Raw genomic sequence first — 19,655 nt, forward strand, 5'->3', positions numbered from 1 at the left:
TGCTTGTTTCCATGTCTAATGAATGCATTTAAGAATTAATAAAAGACTTTCTTTAAAATCTAGGTTTAATTAGTAATAAATTAAAATTTCCTGAAAGTTAGGCTTCTTTTAAGAACCAGTAAGTTTATATATAACATTTTGAAAGTTAACCTATGTTTTTAAATAAAAAATTTAAAATTTTCTTACACTGGGATTATCTTTTTGCAACAGTTGCACAGTATCCTTTTGAAGACCATAACCCACCACAGCTAGAACTTATCAAACCCTTCTGTGAAGATCTTGACCAATGGCTAAGTGAAGATGACAATCATGTTGCAGCAATTCACTGTAAAGCTGGAAAGGGACGGACTGGTGTAATGATTTGTGCATATTTATTGCATCGGGGCAAATTTTTAAAGGCACAAGAGGCCCTAGATTTTTATGGGGAAGTAAGGACCAGAGACAAAAAGGTAAGCTGTTTACTTTTTCCTTCCTCCCTCTTTGTGGACCAAGAATTTATTGGGAAACAGGTTTTCTCCCTCTTGCTTTATTGAGGTATAACCAACAAAGTCTTAATCTACTTACAGTGTGATGCTTTGAGAACTGTTATATTGTGGTTGTATCCACTTAGTGTATCCCTCATCCCTGGTATCCCCACCCTCTTCCTTAGCTGTACTGAGAACATCCAAGACCTACCTGGAGTAGGTGCTAGGCACACAGTATGGATTTTGATGACAACTTGAATGCCATTACCTAGTAAAGCAAGGTATTTAATTTGATGGTAAATAAAACATTTTCTGATGGGGGTATTCACTAGTATAGTTAACTAATCAAAGATTCATTGGTTATTCAGAAAACTAAAGACTGTTGAATTAGTGGCATGTTTTGTCTATGGTACAATTGAAAACAAAAGCAAATTCTTGGACTGCTTTTTCAGAGGACTCGTTTAGTTAGTGTAACACCAAGATTCTTTGCATGTTTTTCTTTCTCCAAGCACAGCACCTATAGTACTTCAGATGAATTGAAAGCTCAGGGTAGCAGTGAAAGTGCCCCAACATAAGGTCATAAACTCACTTAACCTTTGAGTTGGTTTGCAGTCTTTTTTGTAGACATTGTAAGTGACAACATCAGTTTGCAATGCCAAGGGTTGGACATGGCTGCTCTGGGGAGTAAGACATTTGAAACTTGATTCTAGTATTAAATTTGGACTTGTGCCCCACCCCCGCTTCTCTTCTGCCTCCTCTCCCTTCTGTCTTTCTCCTCCTCTACTCCATTCTTCCCCCTTCTCCTTTTTTTGAGCCCTGATTTTATCTGGATCAACTTTGGGCCATGCCCATCACACTAAGGTCTGTGGCTGCAGCGGTCCTGGGCCCTGTACTTCTCTTTCACCTGCTTTTTAAAAACCCTGTCGTTATAACTCTTTTGAGTTTGTACAAGAATATCAAGACTGTTTGTTCATTGGTGGGAGTTCACAAAATTACATCTTTAATGCAGTAAAAAAGTCATGTGTTAGAAAATCAGATTTAAGCTAGAGACTCCTCAACTCTGACTCCCGATGAAGTGTTCAGATGTTCTGTTATTCGATGTATGTGGTATATACATAACCATAAATTGTTGTTGGTAGCTTCCATTTGCCTTCAGACAAAATATAAAGGAACTTCTAACAAATTATGTCTCATTTCTCCCATTTAAAAAATCAGTACCCCTTACCTGAGAACAGTAGGTATCTAAATGGGTTGATTCTGTTCAATAGTGAAATTTATGATAAACAAGTTTTAAAAACAAGTTGAAAGCTTGCCATTGTTTGACTCTTACATCATCCTTGCTCTCAGTGTTATTTTTATTCTTGTTTAGTGAAAATAAATTATGAAAACTCTTATTTCACCTATGAGAGAAATATGGAACATAATATGTTTTTGACCAATTAAAGTAGGCTGTGTCAGATAAAATCTCTAAGACTAGATACGATCATCTATTAGTTTCTTTGCCTTCAAGATCATTATCTCTGTGGGGCAGGAAAAGATTATGGACCATTTTAATTTTCAGGTTAAAGCATTAAACTGCTTGACAGCACAGCGTTGTCTGGCTTCTAGATATCAGTGGACCTGTGTGCAGTGAAGAGCTTTCTAGGTCCTTCTGTCTGTTGACAAAGCCTCTTGAGATTCTCTTGCTTGAAGGTCTTGGCTCTCTCTTGTGAATTTGGGTCTTTCACAGCAGTAGGTTTTTCATGACAAATCATCAGCAGGGGAACTTTTCACAACTGTAGAAGAGAGTCTCCTAGGATTAATGTGATCTTGCTACCCAGTGCAGCAGTGAGGGCCAGGGCAGAGATATCATCCACTTTTACCAGTGCAGGGAAACCAGAGGAGCTGCAGGGAAAGCTGCTAGAGTGTGGAGGACTCTTAGGGCCAGCGATGTGCTCAGCCATTTTTATTTAACTTTTTTACATTAAGACTTTTCAGTTCTTTGAGACTGTAATAAATTATATCATGAGTATGTATGTATGTGTAGTACAACCTGTGGATATGTTTTTAGGGCTTACCATTTGGATAACAAATTGGCATGCTCTCTTAGCATTTCTTAGTTACCAGTAGATCTTTGTCTAGGGTTGAGGCTTGGTCAGCTTTCTCCCATTCTGGCATGTCTTTTGTTCTCCTTGCTCAGCTCATGTTTGGTAGTCATGTTGATGAGACTTTATGGGTGTAGCTTCTGACATTGCCAGTAGACAATCTCACAGCAAACTCCCAGATCCTCTACCTCTTACAGTCTCTAAGCCTTCGTCTACAATGGTCCCTGAGCTGTAGGTGCAGTTATTGTGTTGTAGATGGCTCAGTTGGAACTGAGTTCCACAACTCTGTGTTTTGAACTGTTGTGGTTTTCTGCAATGTTTTCCTTATGCTACAAAGAGAAATTTCCTTGATGAGGGATAAGCACTATGCTTATCTATTGGTATAAATTTAGAGCATAGTTATGGACTATATATATTATTTAGTAAATTAGTGGTTGTAGGTTCTCTGTCAAGAAGCATGACTTCCCTAGCCCAAGGTAGTTGGCTAGGTTTCCAATACCAGGCAGTTTCTCTGTCTTTAAGGGGATTTAAAATTTTTATTTGTTTATCTGTCCATCCATCTGTCCATCTGTCTGAAATCTATCTATCCGTCCACCCATTTAGGTGAGGCCTGAGAGACAGAGTCAAGGAAATGTCACCATCTTTAAAAAAAAAAATTAAGAAGGACCCTTTCTTTAAAAGACCTTAAATTATTTGCTGATTATTTATTCATTTGTTTTTATTGCCATGCATAATTTTGATGGAAACTTTGAACTGATTACACTAAGAGCTTAATTACTAGTAAGTGGTACTCCTGATACTTCTATGGCCTGTCTTGTATTTTGAGAGAGCAATGTTTGCTTTGGAGAAATGGATGAGAATATTTGAAGTCCTGCGACTCTCTCAGCCATTTCCTGCCAGGAATCTCAGCTACTTGACATTTTTTTCTGTTTCTGTTTGTTTGTTTATTGTTGTTTTGATGTTTTCATTTTTCTCTCTTTCTCTCATTCCCCTTTTGTAATGGTAAGGATTGAGCCTAGGGCCTTGTACATGGACACATATTCTACCAGTAAGCTATATCCCTCAGCCCTTGTTTGACTCATTCATCATGTTAAACTACATGACCTTTTGTTTTGCTTTGTTTCTGTTTGTTTGCTAGTTCAGACAAGGATTTTCACTTGAGACAAATAATGGTTGTGAAATGGTTTAGGCTTCTCTAAGCTCTGCTGTCAATCTCCATTCTTTTTCCTTCACTTCTTCAGAATTGCCAGCGTGTGTATAGAGTGATAAGATGCTGGGGTGGTCTGTTTCCTTATGTTCAAGGGTAAGAGCAAGACTTGGGCACTTGAACTTTCCTGTAAATTTCTCTGTTTCCAGGCCAGGGTAAATGCAGGAATCCAGGTTAGACGCAGGAGTCAAGTTAGGTGCAGGAGACCCATGTCAGAAACTGAGGTCTTGACACACTAGTCATTACAGCCTGGTGGCAACAGTTCTGTTTCCCTCTAGAAGGGAGGGGAGGGTGTTTGTGGAAGTGACAAGAAGTCTTGGGAAATGTTACAAGGTAGGGGGTATTTGTGAGTGAAATGTGAAGCCTCTAGTGTCATTTGGTAAAATGTAATAATAATACTTGTGTCCTCCATAGAACTTTTCTTGGCACTCTCCATCTCTTGACCATTTCTTCCATGTGAAAATGATAGACTAATGGACATAGAAGATGCAGGGCTGTGCACATTGTTAGAGCTGTAGCTGGTGCATTTGATGTTTAGCCATTGCATTATACTAAGACTCCTTAAGTAATTTAGCATCTTACAGCCACATCAGTAGGATCTACTGTACCTGTTGCATAGTTAATATACCTAGACAAGTGTTTTGGATAAGTTTATACACGGACCTAAAGCAGAATCCTTATGTGTATCCTACCTTTATTCTTTCGATTATTTAAAAAACAAGAAAGAACTTATGAACAGATACTGTTGACCAAGCTGTGTTTTACTAATGGTTGCTTTTGCATTTTAAGCTACAATAGTATTAGAAACCTACATCCAGATAAAAGCTTTCAGATATCCCTACTCCAGGAATGCTTCTTTACAGATGACATCAAGGCCCAGAAAAGTGAACTGTAGTGATCAGAATTCGTGACGGTGTCAATCAGTTCATGACAGCATTTACAGTAAAAACAAGTCCCTTGGTGTGTTGTTAAATTTCTTTGTATATTATCAAGCTTACAGATTCTGAACTGCAAAAGGTTCCATATTTATTGCTGATGGTTTTGAAAGGCTTCTCAGTTTTATGCTTTTCTTTACAAATCGTAGTGTTTAATAACCCTCCAGGTTAAAATCTTGGAGTGTTTAACCTCCAGTCTAAGTTTAAAATCTCCAGAGAGAGATTGCTAGTTTTGTAACTATAATGCTGTGCATTTCCTTAAAATTTTTACAATTTAATTTTCTCAAAGCTTTTAAATGTAAAGAAAAATAAAATCATGGCATTTATAGGAAGAGAATGGAACTAGAAGTCATTACTTTAAGTAAAACAAATCTGATCAGAAAAACGTGTTTTCTCTCATGGGAAGAACCTAGCTTGGAGGTATGCATACCCTTTGGGGGAGGGAGATCTGAAGGGAAGATGGTGAAAGGAAGAGTGGAACCTGCTCCACACAGAAATGCAGAAGAGGAACTGTTTAGGGAGGGAGGTGACTCAGAAGGAAGTACAACGGTACCTCTATGAGGAAATGTCATAGTGAAATGCGCTAGTAACAAAGAAAAATAATAAAACAAACCTTAAAAGGCACCGGGCCTTGGGCTGGTAGAGTGGCTGTGGAATGATGGATGTGTTTTAGCTTGCTGAGTATAGGAAAGCTGCTTTAGTACAGCTGAGGAAGTCTTCCTAGAAGAATCTTAGAGAATTGATGACTCAGTGTGGCAGTGTAGACACACAGTGGACTTGCAGACTTGTAGACTAGCTAGGAGTCCCTGTGGCTACGTTCGTGCTGCTTGTTGTGTTTGCTGTTTCTGGATTTATACTTTGTGATTGTAAATGTGAACTTCTGGAGATTAATACTTAAATCTGCTTTGTAGTTAATCATATTAGAATTGTCTGTATTATTTTGTTTATATTTGTAATTTTAACTATGGAGGGACCATAAGAAGCTGAAGAAATTTGTGTTCTGGTACAGAATCCTCATCTTCTTTCTTTTATGTTAAAGGAGGAGGCAATTGGCCTGTTGTGAAAAAATTGTAGACTTTGCCTAAAATGTGTGTTTTTTTTTTTTTGGCTTTTACTTATAGTACTTTCTTTCTCAGAGTCCTGTAGTTAGGTCTTGATATGATGCAGGTTGGATTTGCAAGCTGACCATAAAATGTAGCATTGTGTTCTTAATGCTGGAACAATACTTCAGGTTTTGAATATTGCAATGAAGTTCAACAGTTGCTACTTCCTATAAAGAAAAAATATCTCAAGGGCGAAGTAACTGCTCAAGGGAACAAAGACCCATACCCTTATTCAGTCAAAGAAGTGTGTTGCCCACTTTACTGGGAATTATTTACTTGTATAGTTGATATTTTCCTTTGTGAAAAGGTGGCAAATTATCCAAATCCAAAGTCACTGAGGGTGAATCCCGACTGACTGCACATGCGCGCGCGCGCACACACACACACACACACACACACACACACACACCCCGCGCCAGCCCCTCCTGCTGTAAATTACCTTCTGGGGTTGGTTTCCACGTGTGCCTTGCTGTTTGCAAATGCACTTAGGGTTCAGTGCTGCAATACATGGTTTGCGGGATGTAAACTATGAGGAGAGTGTAAGAAAGACCTTTTCAGAATGGCAATGAGCGCAGGTTTTGGAGTAACTTTCCAAACTTGAGGGAAGACACTGCCACTAACCATACGTAGTGTCTGTTCTCCCTGGCCTCCAGCAGTGGCAAGGAAAGTAACCTTAATGCTTAGTTCTCTTATTAAACTTAGGGGAGGGATTGAAACGTTTCAGTTTGCCTTTTCTTTGCTTACAAGTTGGTTATTAGGTAGGTGTGTGTGTTTTGACTACGTGAGTGTGTGTGAGAGAGAATGTGTGTGTGTGATTAGTTTACTACCTCAGTTTGTCAACTTTACTAAAATAACAATGCCAAGCTTAATTTTAAGAGATTTCATTATTTTCTGTGAGAAGTGAACTTTTATAACCTACTATCAAGGTTATCCCCCTACCCCTGTTTTACTTATTAAATCCCCTCATCATAAAATTTTCTTGCTTAGTCCTTATTTTTAAATCAAACAAGTTGTGGTTGCTGTTGCTAAAACAAAAAACTCAGTATAATTTTCTTGTAATGTCAATTATCATGTGTTCTCTTCTGATGCATACTGTTTGGGCTATTATCTACTATCTAGCAGTCCACTGATTCATAAAGCTGTGCAGTTTTAGGCTTTGAAAGATTTAAGCAGTTACTTAATACAAACCCATTTGCAAAGACCACACTGCCCTGATTCATAGTCTTTCTTTGTCATACTCAACACCTGGCTTCCTAATTTTGTTCCTTGGATTCTCTCTGCTGTACTAAGCTCTACTTAATTTTTTCCTTTTCTTTTTGATTCCTAAAATAGAAACCAACACCAAAAAAAAAAAAAAAAAGAGAGAGAGAGAGAGAGAAAAATTGCTGTTTTGAATGTGTGAGTTTTTCAGTTTTAGGTAAGAGAAACCCAAGTAGGAGAAGGAGACAGAGAAGACACAAGGGAGATGTTTATTGACTAATAGAACCTAAAAGGTCAGGTCTGGATCTAAATGCTCAATAAGTGTCAGGAACCTCTCCTTTCTACACTCTTCCCTTTTCTTTCTTGGCTATGTTTATTCAGAAAGGATCTTTGCAAGTAATACCAAGCTATGGTCCCGTAGCTTTAGGCTTACACTCTTGACTAACTGCAGTGGTAAAAGAACACCCATTTGACTAGAGGTTCCTAGAATAGGTTCTGATTTCCCTGGCTTAAAGGGTGTGTCTTTTTATTTTTTTATTTTTTTGTAAGATTTGTTTATGTATATGAGTATACTGTCACTGTCTTCAAACACACCAGAAGAGGGCATCAGACCCCATTACAGATGGTTATAAGACACCATGTGGTTGCTGGGAATTGAGCTCTTAACCACTGAGCCATTTCTCCAGCCCACATCTACCTCTTTTTTGAAACAAATACTTTTGCTAGTGAGTGGAATCCTCTTACAAATTCATATATCTGAATTGAAGAATAGGCCCAACACCCCAAACCACAAAACTGTCATTATAGCTTCTAAAGAAAATCCAGGTGAGGAAAGAGTGTTGGCCAGAAATGATCTGTGTCACTTTTGTCACAGAGATTCTGTAAGTTACCATAGAACTCGAAGCATTATGTATTCCAAACTTCAGAGGTTCTTCATAAAGGGGAAAAACTGAATTAAGAGAAGTTATGGCTTCATTCAGATCGCATAGCATTCCTGTTTTCAGGTCACCTGAGTCAGATTCATTTAGGTCCTGTACTGCATTTGAGCAAGATAAACATGTATAGTCCTACTTGTTTCTTATTAAAGTAGAGGCAGCAGGGCTGGCCTCAGTGTGCGTGGGACCCAGCAGTTGGCAGGTAGAGTTAGGAGGATCAAGAGTCAAAGCCACCATCAGATCCTGCAGTGTGTTTGAGGCCAGCTCTCCCCTGGGGGGAAATTGAGGTTGTAATGGTTGGCTGTGGTGTCACAGAGGCCTATAATCTCCACTGTTGGAGCCTGAAGCAATAGAATACCTATTTTGAGACCATTCTGGGGTACATAATGAGACCCTGTCTTAAAACATAAGATATGTGATAATATATACCTTGTAATTTTATGGGAATAATAGAAATATGTTTTGAATATTAGAAAATATCTACAATAACTACTATTGTCATAGTATTAGTAACCACATTCTTTTGTTTATTGAATTACTGCCTTGTTTATTGTGGTCATTCAGAATGTAGGTTTTTCCTCTTCAAGCAAATACTTTTTAGGTTGAAACTTTTATTTATGAGTTTAGACTTGGAAAATATTTTCCAGTTTATTAAGAAAGTTTGCTCAAATAGAAAATTACTTCTTTAAGGACTCTAAGTTGTGAATTTACCTTCTAGAAGATCATCTAGAATCTGAATGCATAGAGGATGAACATACATTATATATACATATATATATACACACACACACTGTGTTGTTCCGTGCTAATCCCGTATAGTAGTCTTATGACAGTAGTATAGATCTCAAAGATGTATGTCCTCCATATAAGTCTGTTTTTCAAAGAGCCAGCCAGGCATGGTGGAACACACCTTAAATCCCGAGCACTTGGGAAGTATGAGTTTCAAGACACAAAGAAACTCTTATCTTGAAAACCAAAAAGAGAAAAAGTAATTAGCATCAAGTAGCCAAGGCTTATAAAAGAAGAATTAATGAAAAATACACTAGGAAAATGTAAAATTCCAAGGCAGGCTTTTCTTATCGGAATAGCATTATAATAAAAACCATAAAACTGATCAAAGATGTCATTTTACACTCACACAGGAGACACTTCATACGGACACTGAGCTGTTACGAACGTCTGTGCCAAAAGGAGTCAACTTTGTTAAGCAAATGCTAGAGAAGGAAAATAAAAAGCTAGACTCGGAGGAGGCGCAAAGTAAATATGTGCACACTGAAGACAGTGATAGAGTCGGCACCTGAGTGCTTTGCAGTGCCCACTTGCTTAGGTTAATAACTCACCAGATTAACTACAAATCCCACAAGCTTGGAAAGTAGAGCCCTGTTACCTGTCTTGACAGTTGAGTGGAACTATAGTTTGAAGTTTAATTCAGGTCATTATGGAAATTTAAAGCCATTTTCTTCAATAATTTTTGAGCCATTTGAAGAAAGATACATTGATTATTCACCAGTAGAAAATGAAACAAAAATATAAAGGAGTGAACTGAGGAAATGCTGAACTATTTGGGCTAGCAAATCGAACATTGACTACAAGAAAGAGAACTGGTGTTTTTTTTAATAGTGTTTAGGGTTAAATCTGGGTTTTTGTAACTGTCTCAAAGATGAATAATGTAGCACATGTTTGTGTTTAGCTAGGCAGTTAAGTCCTAGGGGTGTACGATGCTCTGGCCTCGCCTTGCTGCCTAGGCCTTAGTATGGTGCAAGCTTCCCTCTGTATCACCACTGCCTGTGAGCTCTGTGAGCTCTATTCACACAACTGCTGTTGATCTGAGAATTGTTTACTTACATATCAACCCAGCTTTTTTCAAAAGGATGAGCATATAAATGCTTGTGATAATAGGTGTCCTTCCCATCACTTGAGAATCTGTTTATTGCTGTACACAAGTGTGAAATGTGTACCAAAAGCTAGAGAGCAGGAGAAATGCCATCTGAACATTATCAGCTACTATATTTTTTTGTTTATTTTAACTTCTTTTATATAACTGAATTTGCTGGTTTATCCTCATGTAAATTCTATTAAGGAGGTTTGTATTATTGTATTAATTTTTTTAAAGAAGCAAATTGGAAGTTTATATTTTCTCAGAATTCAAATATAAGCTTTGACTATTTAGTATGTGATTTTTCACTCTAGCCAAAGTCTTAAATTGCCAATCATGATTTCAAGTGGTTTATATCCATTTTTGTTTGTTTGTTTTTGTTTTTGAGACGGGGTCTCTCTTTGTAGCCCTGTTGGCTTGGAATGCACAGAGATCCACCAGCTTCTTTCTTCCTCCTGAATTCTGGAATTAAAGTTGTATACTGCCACTTATCCATTTTGATACACATATGGAGCAGAGAAACAGAGAAAGACAGAGAGAGGGGAAGAGGGTGGGGTCAGAGTTCATATACCTGTATTTGCTAGACATCGTATTCCTTCTATACTTCTTAGCTTGTATGCTGTCTTCTTCCCCAGCAGAAGGGTGTCTGTGTCTAGAGTCCTTATCACAGTAGAAGTTGAGAGGCCATCAGTAAACTAAAGAGCATTGTAATACCTTTTTCTTATTAACATAAAATACCTATTTTCTGCAATTCTGTTTGTTGAGACTGGGCCTCACATAGGTCAAGCTGGCCTTAAACTTACGATTTTGGTTGTACCCAAGTACCGAGATTACAAGAGGGTACTGCCATGCCAAAACTGCTGTTTACTTTAAACTGTTAGATTAAATGCTTATTATTTGCCTTATATTGACTTTTTTACTGTTATATTGTGAATAGAAAAATATTAACTCATTAGTGAATGAATTGTTACACATATGGTATGTATGTCTTTGTGTGTGTGTGTCTATATGTATATATGTATGTGTCTGTATGTTCCTTGGATGTCCATCCTCTGGTGCCATCTATCTTGTTCAGACAGGGTCTCTAATTGGTCTGGAATTCACCAAGTAGGCTAGGCCAGCCTGTGAATCCCAAGAATCTGCCTGTCTCTGCTCCCCCATGCCGAAGTTTTAGGCATATATATGGTTACGTGGTACCTTAAAAAATGTATATAGGCATGGGCTAGGTTGGCTGAAGTGATAGCTGGTTTAAAGCACTGTTGTTCTTGCAGAGGACCCAGGTTAACTCCCAGTACCCACACAATGGCTTACAAACATCTGTAACTCCAGTTTCATGGCATGCCTTCTGGTTTCTGTGGGCACCAGGTATACATATGGCAAAACACTCACAAAATATTTCAAGAACTAAGAAAAAAACATATGCATGGGTTTTGGGTCATACATGCGATTGATTGATTGATTGACTGGTTTCCGGCTGGCCTGGAACTATATAAACCCTGGGCTGGTTCGGAACAGTCCTCTGCTTCATCCCCTTTAGTGGTAGGATTACAGGTGTGGGACACCATTCCTGGTTAGGGTCCCCTTTTAAATGTCATATGAATTATGTCTTTTAAATATTTGTAATATTTTCTAAGCCATTTTATGCTTCCCTAATGTCTGCAAGGAGTGGATATAGCACAAGGATACCGATACCCCTTACTGCCTCTGTTAACAAGTTGTATTGAATATGTTTATCATTCAGCTGCATACTCTCTCTTTTCCTTTTTTTTTTGGACTCTAAGGTCAGAATCTCATTTTTCCTGCACAGAGGCAACACGTTTCTCTAGTGTACTGATTCTGATATGATTTTGCTTAGAAAGTATGTAAACAGGTTTGTGAAGACTTGCCTAGTAAACCCATCTTTGAGAGGAGACTTGGGTATGTGTAGCTGCAGTACAGAGACCATTGACTGTCTGTTTGAATACACAGTGGCCTTTGCTTATTGGGTTCATAGATCAGAGCATTATTTAATATTTGAATAAATGAGGTATTTAATAACTACATTTTAAGAATATTCTTTTGTTATTGCTCTTATTTATTCTAATACTGAGTTAGATTTGATTGTTAGCCACTTAAAGGAGAAACTTTGGGATAACCCAGTTATAGCAATTTTGTATAATAACTTTAATGAAACTTTCCTTTTGAATTTGACTTCTCTTTTTCTTTTGTCTCCCTCCTCCCTCTGCCCCCTGGGCCTATCAGGGAGTCACAATTCCCAGTCAGAGGCGCTATGTATATTATTATAGCTACCTGCTAAAAAATCACCTGGATTACAGACCCGTGGCACTGCTGTTTCACAAGATGATGTTTGAAACTATTCCAATGTTCAGTGGCGGAACTTGCAGTAAGTGCTCTAAATTCTTAGCTGTCTGTGTGTCGGAAAACTTTTTAAAACCATATCTAAATGTATATGTAAATGTTTAGAAATACATTTACCAGGTTAAAAGGAGTATATTTCTGAAGTTGGAATTAATTAGTTCAGTTGTTCAACTCACTGGGTTAAGAAAGCTAACCCAATGAATTTTGGTGTTCTTTTTTTGTTTGTTTGTTTTTATGTTTTTCGAGACAGGGTTTCTCTGTATCGCCCTGGCTGTCCTGGAACTCACTTTGTAGACCAGGCTGTCCCTGAACTCAGAAATCTGCCTGCCTCTGCCTCCCAAGTGCTGGGATTAAAGGTGTGAGCCACCACACCTGGCAATTTTGGTGTTCTTCAAGTCAATTATATTTATGGGAGAAATATTCTATGTTATAACCACCAGATGCAGTCTCTGTTCTGACAAAATAACCGAGAGACTCTTGACAGATCAGTGTGAGAATCTGAGAGACACTCTTGACAGATCAGTGTGAGAATGGCCTCTGGCTACAACCAGGTCCTCATCAGAGGGAAACATGTTCACTGTCAGAGACAGAAAGAGAGGAGCCCTTCAAATATAGAGAATAAAAGGGTGTGTGAATTGGGATGTGTGGAGAAAACCTAAGTGTAGCTTTGAAGTCAAGCTCTCAGCCTGTGGCTTGGACTTGTCATCTCCTCACTGAGTTTGCTTGTTAGTAAAATAAAGAAATCTTGGTAAGTATGACGTCATGACATCAGTGTGTGCTTGTAGTAATTTCTCTTACCTTAGTGACACCTGGGAGTGGTCAGTCATGTTTTACACTTAAGATATTTTATTTGTATTTTCAATATAACGTCATAGTATCAGATGTCACTTATTAGAATCCCTTGATATTATTTTATGGATGTTTGCAGTTTGTCAGTGATTTTAGTTTTTCGCCTCCATGAAATACTTCATTAAATTAACTTGTTCTTTCTAAAATAATTTTTATGTAGAGAATCAGTTTCTTCGTCAGATAGGTGTGATTGCCCATGAGTATGGCAACTTTGTTAAGGGCCCCTAATTTATTTATATAGCTTGTTGGAAAGTTCTAAGGAACTTCCATACTGATTAAGTATATTAGTATAATTTTAAAAGTGTGAGTACAAGGCACAATGGACTATTGAAAGCAATTGACCTAGGAACTTCACTAGGTTCATTGAGAAGGAAAGGGGATAGGAACTCATGTTCTTCCTATAGTTTAGGCATCAATATAGAGCTGTAAAGGCGGTATGGAGGCAATACGGAAAAGCTCTGCTCAGGAATCTCACTAGGTACTGACTTTTTGTCAGCTCTACTTTGCTTATTGATTAAACTGCTGTTGGGCTTTTAGTCGGACAACATTATGTTTGCATCTCTACGCTTAAAAAATATTGACTACTAAATTCTTTTTAATCTTTAAAAATTTCTAGTTACTTATTTATGTGCTGGGATTTAACACTATATGTTGAAGTTATATTAAAATAAAGCTCATGAGATTCATATGTATAAATTATAACTGCCATGTTCACAAAAGGTTTTGGAAACAATTTCATGAAGAAAGTCGGTCACTGGAGAACACATGCAGTTTGGATTGGCATTGAGTGTGAAGGAAATATTACAGGCAGTAGAAATAAGGTGACCGAAACACAGCAGAAGAACTGGACGAGAAATAGAAGATGTGATTGGCTGTCACAGGATCTTGAATGGGATGTAATAGACTTGGACTATTGGTGTCACGATAATTCTAGGAACTTCAGCTGTGTTTTAAGGACAGGCCCATGTTGTATAGACAGTTGTGATGTAGGAGGGGTAGTACAGCCAGCTCTGTGACTTGGCAGATGTTGCTAGAGCGATGGAATGTACTTTGTTTGGATTTTCTTTAGTTGTTCATACCCAGAGTGCATTTGAGATTTGGAGATATAAATATTATCACTTTGCTTTTAAGTTATTTTAAATCTGATGAGATCAAGGTACTTGTGAGGATCTGCAGTGGGGCTGCAGCTCTGTCTTGGTGGTGTAGTGTTTTTCTCAAGCTAGAGTGCAGGATTGCCTTCAGTCTCCAGCCCGAGGAGGAGGAGGCATGAGTGAAACAGACAGAACTAGTGATAAAAGGTTTAGTGTCTTCTGCAGAGGGACCAGGAAGTGTTTGCCAAGCGTTTGTCTTATTACCTTACTTTTTCTACGTGAAGAGAAGTTGCTGTATAATAAAAATGATCAGTTTGCTTTTGTGTCAGGATGCACTCTCATCCTTGTTTTTGTCAAGTCCAGATCCTGTCATTTCTTCAGAACATAGTTAATTAACATAGCATATATTTCAGATGTGCATCTCAGAAGTCAAGAGGACTGTACTAATATTAGAATATTGATGTTAGAACTTCCATCCCTCCTGCTGGGCGTGGTGGCACACACCTTTAATCCCAGCACTTGGGAGACAGAGGCAGGCGGATTTCTGAGTTCGAGGCCAGTCTGGTCTACAAAGTGAGTTCCAGGACAGCCAGAGCTATACAGAGAAATCCTGTCTCGAAAGACCACCAAAAACAAAAACAAAAAAGAAACAAACACACAAACAAAAAAAACAATTTCCAACTCAATGGGAAACTCATGGTCTATAGGAGGTCGTTTTGTCTCAGTGGTCTTAGAAAAAGCTGCTGTTTTTTCATTACTGTACACTACAGCTGGGGACATTGTCAAGGAAAGATGCCATGACAAGGCAATTCTTATAAAAGAGTTAATTGGGACTTGCTTACACTTTCAGAGGATTTGTCCATTATCAACCTATCAGGAAGCATGGTGGCACACAGGCAGATACGCTGAGAGTTCTACATCCAGAGGCTGGCAGCCTCTACCTCCTGAGTGCCAGCACTTTTAAAAGCACGGGCTACCATCACCCAGCTATACATGTTTTTTATTTTTTTAAACATATTATTTTTATTAATTCCTTGAGAATTTCAGATAAGCATTCAGTGTATCTTGATGTAACTCATTTCCTACTTCTCCCAACAGCCTTGTCTAGTTCCAGGACAGCCAGGGCTAACTAAACAAAGAAACTCTGTCTTAAAATGCCAAAACCAACAAACAAAAACTTGTGAACTGGAGGTCAAAAGAAAGATGATCAGTATTGTATATTTCTATATTATAAAGGCTTAGGTTTACATCGTTTATTAAAATATTCTTGTAAAGTTGCCTCTATGCAGTTCACAAAAGTCCCAGGAAATTGTTAAAGTTATTTTATGCTTAAAGTAGTTTGTGATGTGTCTTTTGCATGTTAATGTAAAGCTTTAATTGTTAATATGCTGCTAGAGTCTAGTCTTAGAACTTACTGTTTGTGAAGTAGCAATTGATTATCATATCTGTAATAGAACTTTACTTAAGGATTCAGATTGAAGAAGTCCTTACATGGGTTGGTTATGTTTTTACATATTTTATTTCTACTGATTTGTTTTAGATAAGCAGTCAATATGAAGAGTTATCATTTTGTGTATATTTCTGTTTATTTTATCATTAAAGTAGTTTTTGATAAGTTGAAGACATTTCTTGTGAAATGATCCTATATGTATTTAACCACACAGATCCTCAGTTTGTGGTCTGCCAGCTAAAGGTGAAGATATATTCCTCCAATTCAGGACCCACGCGGCGGGAGGACAAGTTCATGTACTTTGAGTTCCCTCAGCCATTGCCTGTGTGTGGTGATATCAAAGTAGAGTTCTTCCACAAACAGAACAAGATGCTCAAAAAGGTTTGCAATTCAGTTCTATTGTGTAGAAATAGCCATTCCTCAATGAGTAACCACAGACCTTTTGCTTAAAGCCTTTGGTTAGGAAATTATTCTGTAAGGAGAGACTATTTCTCTGCCATCTACCAAACTGATTACTCTTTTGTTAGATTGGCAGACTCTTCATTTCTGTGGCATTGATGAGACATGTAAGCAGACTCACCTGCCCCGACCCTTAGTTTGTTGGCTTTTTTGGTTTGTTCTATGTTCTTATGTTGCACAAGCCATGTTTTACCCATTTGGGTTTATGTTTCTTGAGAGTAGACTATTTTATATTTTGTTTCCCCAGGTTACTGAGTATTTAGTCAGTACTGAGTATTTAGTCAGTACTGAGTATTTAGTCAGTATTACTTAGTTGAAAGAAGTGGTTGTGAAGAAGTAATAGTAATTAAAAAAAAAAAAAAAAACATACCAAAAAACAAAAGGGTGGAAACAGCTAAGCATATCCTCTGTCCAGGGTTGCTGGGGCTTGAGATACACTTGGGAGGAGGAGAGAGCTCAGGTGCAGTGTCCTTGGTGTGAACATTTATCCTTGGTGGCTTTAGTACCCTTAGTTGAATGTGAACATTAAAATGAGTCTTAAGGTGTAGAAGTTTTAGCTGGATCAGAAGAAGATACCAGTTTTGTGCAGAATCAATTCCCGTGAAGCACATAGAGCAGTACATAGTCCGGAAGGGGGTTTTATAAAAAGCAGTAAAAGGAGAGCTTACTTACTATAAAACCTTGCAATGTCAGATCAATTTATCAGGAGAGATAATTTCTTTTTTCTAGGATCTACATAGCTAAAGAAGAAAAAAAATCACAAAGTTAACCAAATTAATGTTTTTATCATGGACCTCTCATGAAACAAAAAAGCTAAATATAAATATCTTTGAGTTACTGGTTTTTTTGTTTATTTTCTGAGACCACAATAAATGTGAGCAAACATTTCAAAAATTAGGTATTTGGAAGGCTTTAGTTTTTTTCCCTCTTACTTCATTTGTTTGTTTGTTTGTTTGTTTGTTTGAGAGACATGGTCTCTCTGTCTAGCTCTAGCTGTCTCGAACTTGTTTTGTAGACAAGGCTAGTCTCAAACTCAGAGATCGATTGCCTCTGCATCCTAAATGCTGGGATTAAAGGCCTGTGCCATCCCTGCCCGCTATCTCTTACATCTTGTAAGACTCTGATTCACATAAGAGTGTGTGTGTGCTCACACTTGTGTGTGTGCGTGCGCTCACACATGCATATGTTTTTCTTTCCTTGTTTGTTTGAAGACAGATTCTTACTCTGTAGCTCAAGCTGGTCTGGAACTCACTAAGTAGCTCAGGTTGGCTTCATATAAAACAGTCTTTTTGCTTTAAATTCCCAAGACAGGAGCCGCCTCTCTTGGCTTTATATTGCTTGTAAAAAGAGATAATTACCTCACTGTCTCCTTGTAGTTTTAGAGATGTGCTGTTTCTTACTCCAGATCTCTGAAGATTGGATATTTATAATATATTTGTATATTTTAGATTACTTTCCATAAATTTCCATTTATCATAGGTTTTCCTTACTAATTATATGCCTGTTCTGATTTAAATAAAAACAGTTTTAGAAAATCAGTGCACATCAGTGAGCTACATTTGCAAGTTTAAATAATATTACCGTGTTTTCTTCTAAGTAAAATATGATTGCCAACTGAACAACTTTGTTAAAATAATTGAGATCAATAAGGTTTGAAAAGGGCTGGAAACACGACTCAGCAGTTAGGAGGGAGCGCTGGATGTTCTGGAGGACACAGGCTTGGTCCTCAGCACCCATCTGTTGTCTTACAGTTGTCTGTAATACCAGACCTGGGGGGGAATCTGAGTCCTACCTCGGGCCTCCATGGACACTGGACAGATACAGGGGCCAGAAATGTAGTTGCCATAGGGATCAACTTACTAGGGCTTCTGTTGAAGTAGCAACACCTGATCTTTGTTTATATTTACATATGCATAAACTCAGAATATTTTTAAAATCCAGTATTAGAATAAGAAGTAGTTTTCTTAGGATTTTAAGATAAAAGTAAGATACCAGATTTTACATGATTATATTTTTTATTTGAAATTTTAGAAAAGATAACTTAGTGAATAAGAATATTCCACAAGGTGTTTGCCTTCACTTAAGAATATCAAATAATATATGGTTTATATGTTGACTATTTGTGGTACATTTTTAAATAAGTGAAATACATCTTCCATTTCTTTTCTGTTTAGGACAAAATGTTTCACTTTTGGGTAAATACGTTCTTCATACCAGGACCAGAGGAAACCTCAGAAAAAGTGGAAAATGGAAGTCTTTGTGATCAGGAAATCGATAGCATTTGCAGTATAGAGCGTGCAGATAATGACAAGGAGTATCTTGTACTCACCCTAACAAAAAACGATCTTGACAAAGCAAACAAAGACAAGGCCAACCGATACTTCTCTCCAAATTTTAAGGTCAGTTAAAACCATTTGGGGGTGGGAGGGTGTGTTTTATTCTGATTGTGAAGCTAAGAGCTAGACATTGTTCTAGTATTGTTCAATATGTAACATTCCCGAGTGGTTGCGTAGCCTTTCCTTTTCTGTTTATTACTCCACTTGCTCTCCTTATTTCTTCTCCTCCCCCCTCCCCATCTTGAGTCTTTCCTCTTTCCTTTTTCCTTTTTAAATTCTTTTTTCATTCCATTGTATTTGTTTCATTCACATGTAACAAACTCAACCATAGATTATTATATTATTATTATAACATAATAATACTCCTAATATTTAAAATAGAAAATGACCTTCACACATGTTAAGTGAACATAGACCTAATATTCAGTGCCTTTGGATCTCAAGTATGTTTTAAGTTTCCTTTAGAATCTTCAACTTTTCATTTTTTCCTTTTCTCTAAATTTACATTTCTATCAACCACCTGCTTCCTGATTTTTATTTTAGATAGGATCTTGGTATATAGGCTCAGGCTGGCCTTGAACTGGCATGTCTCTGCCTCAGCCTCACCTGGCAACCATTTGCTTTTAAAATGTATTTCTCTCTAGTTTTACTGTTTTAATATTTTTCTGGCAATGTGCCTCAATGCTTGTCTAACATGAGAAATGCCTTGAGTTGAACACCAAGTCCTACAAAACAACCAGTAAAAAAATAAAGCATAAAATAGTTCGTGTAGATAAAAGCTGTTTTCATTGTCACTGTAAGGTAAGTCCTATGAAGCATGCAGCTGGCAAAGAAAGTCTGGTCAAGTGGATGGTCTGTAAAGAGGGTTGTCTGCGTGAAATGGGTGCATTTAATTATGCAAATTGTATGCGACCTACAGAACAGTTATGTGGGGGAAGGAGGAAGAGTAGAAATGAGAATCTGAGGCATGAATGAGCTTGGTATATTCAGTGGCTGAAGTCATTTCCACTGAGTCACAGGAACCCAGTCTTGATGTAGCAGTGTGGAGTGCTGAACACAGAGAAGGTATAATCTGAGCTTTTTAACCTTCCAGTTCACTTCCTAAATTGAGACTGGCTCAGAAACTAGGGAGAGGAGAGGCCGTGGGGCTGTAGTGGCAAGGAGCAGTGGTAAATTACTAACTTTGAAGGGGGATTTTTAAAGCAAATGTTGGTTATAAGAAAAACTTATAATGACTTGCATAATGGGAAAAGAGCAAAGATATGATTTAAACCTGGTCTCTGCCAATTGTTCACTAGAGATTGTCCT

The 19,655-nt window shown here is 37.7% G+C and overlaps 1 protein-coding gene across 2 annotated transcripts in view; it reads left to right on the top strand.

Annotated features, from left to right (window-relative positions):
- Pten (phosphatase and tensin homolog) overlaps nt 1-19,655 on the top strand; it is a 68,584-nt gene that overhangs the window by 42,074 nt on the left and 6,855 nt on the right. For both annotated transcript variants that reach the window (NM_008960.2, XM_006526769.2), the window contains 4 exons: nt 211-449; nt 12,046-12,187; nt 15,767-15,933; nt 18,186-18,410. In NM_008960.2, the coding sequence (NP_032986.1) occupies nt 211-449; nt 12,046-12,187; nt 15,767-15,933; nt 18,186-18,410 (773 nt within the window). The remainder of the gene's footprint in view (nt 1-210; nt 450-12,045; nt 12,188-15,766; nt 15,934-18,185; nt 18,411-19,655) is intronic.

The sequence above is a fragment of the Mus musculus genome, chromosome 19 (genome assembly GCF_000001635.26).
Source record: "Mus musculus strain C57BL/6J chromosome 19, GRCm38.p6 C57BL/6J".
NCBI classification, from domain to species: domain Eukaryota; kingdom Metazoa; phylum Chordata; class Mammalia; order Rodentia; family Muridae; genus Mus; species Mus musculus.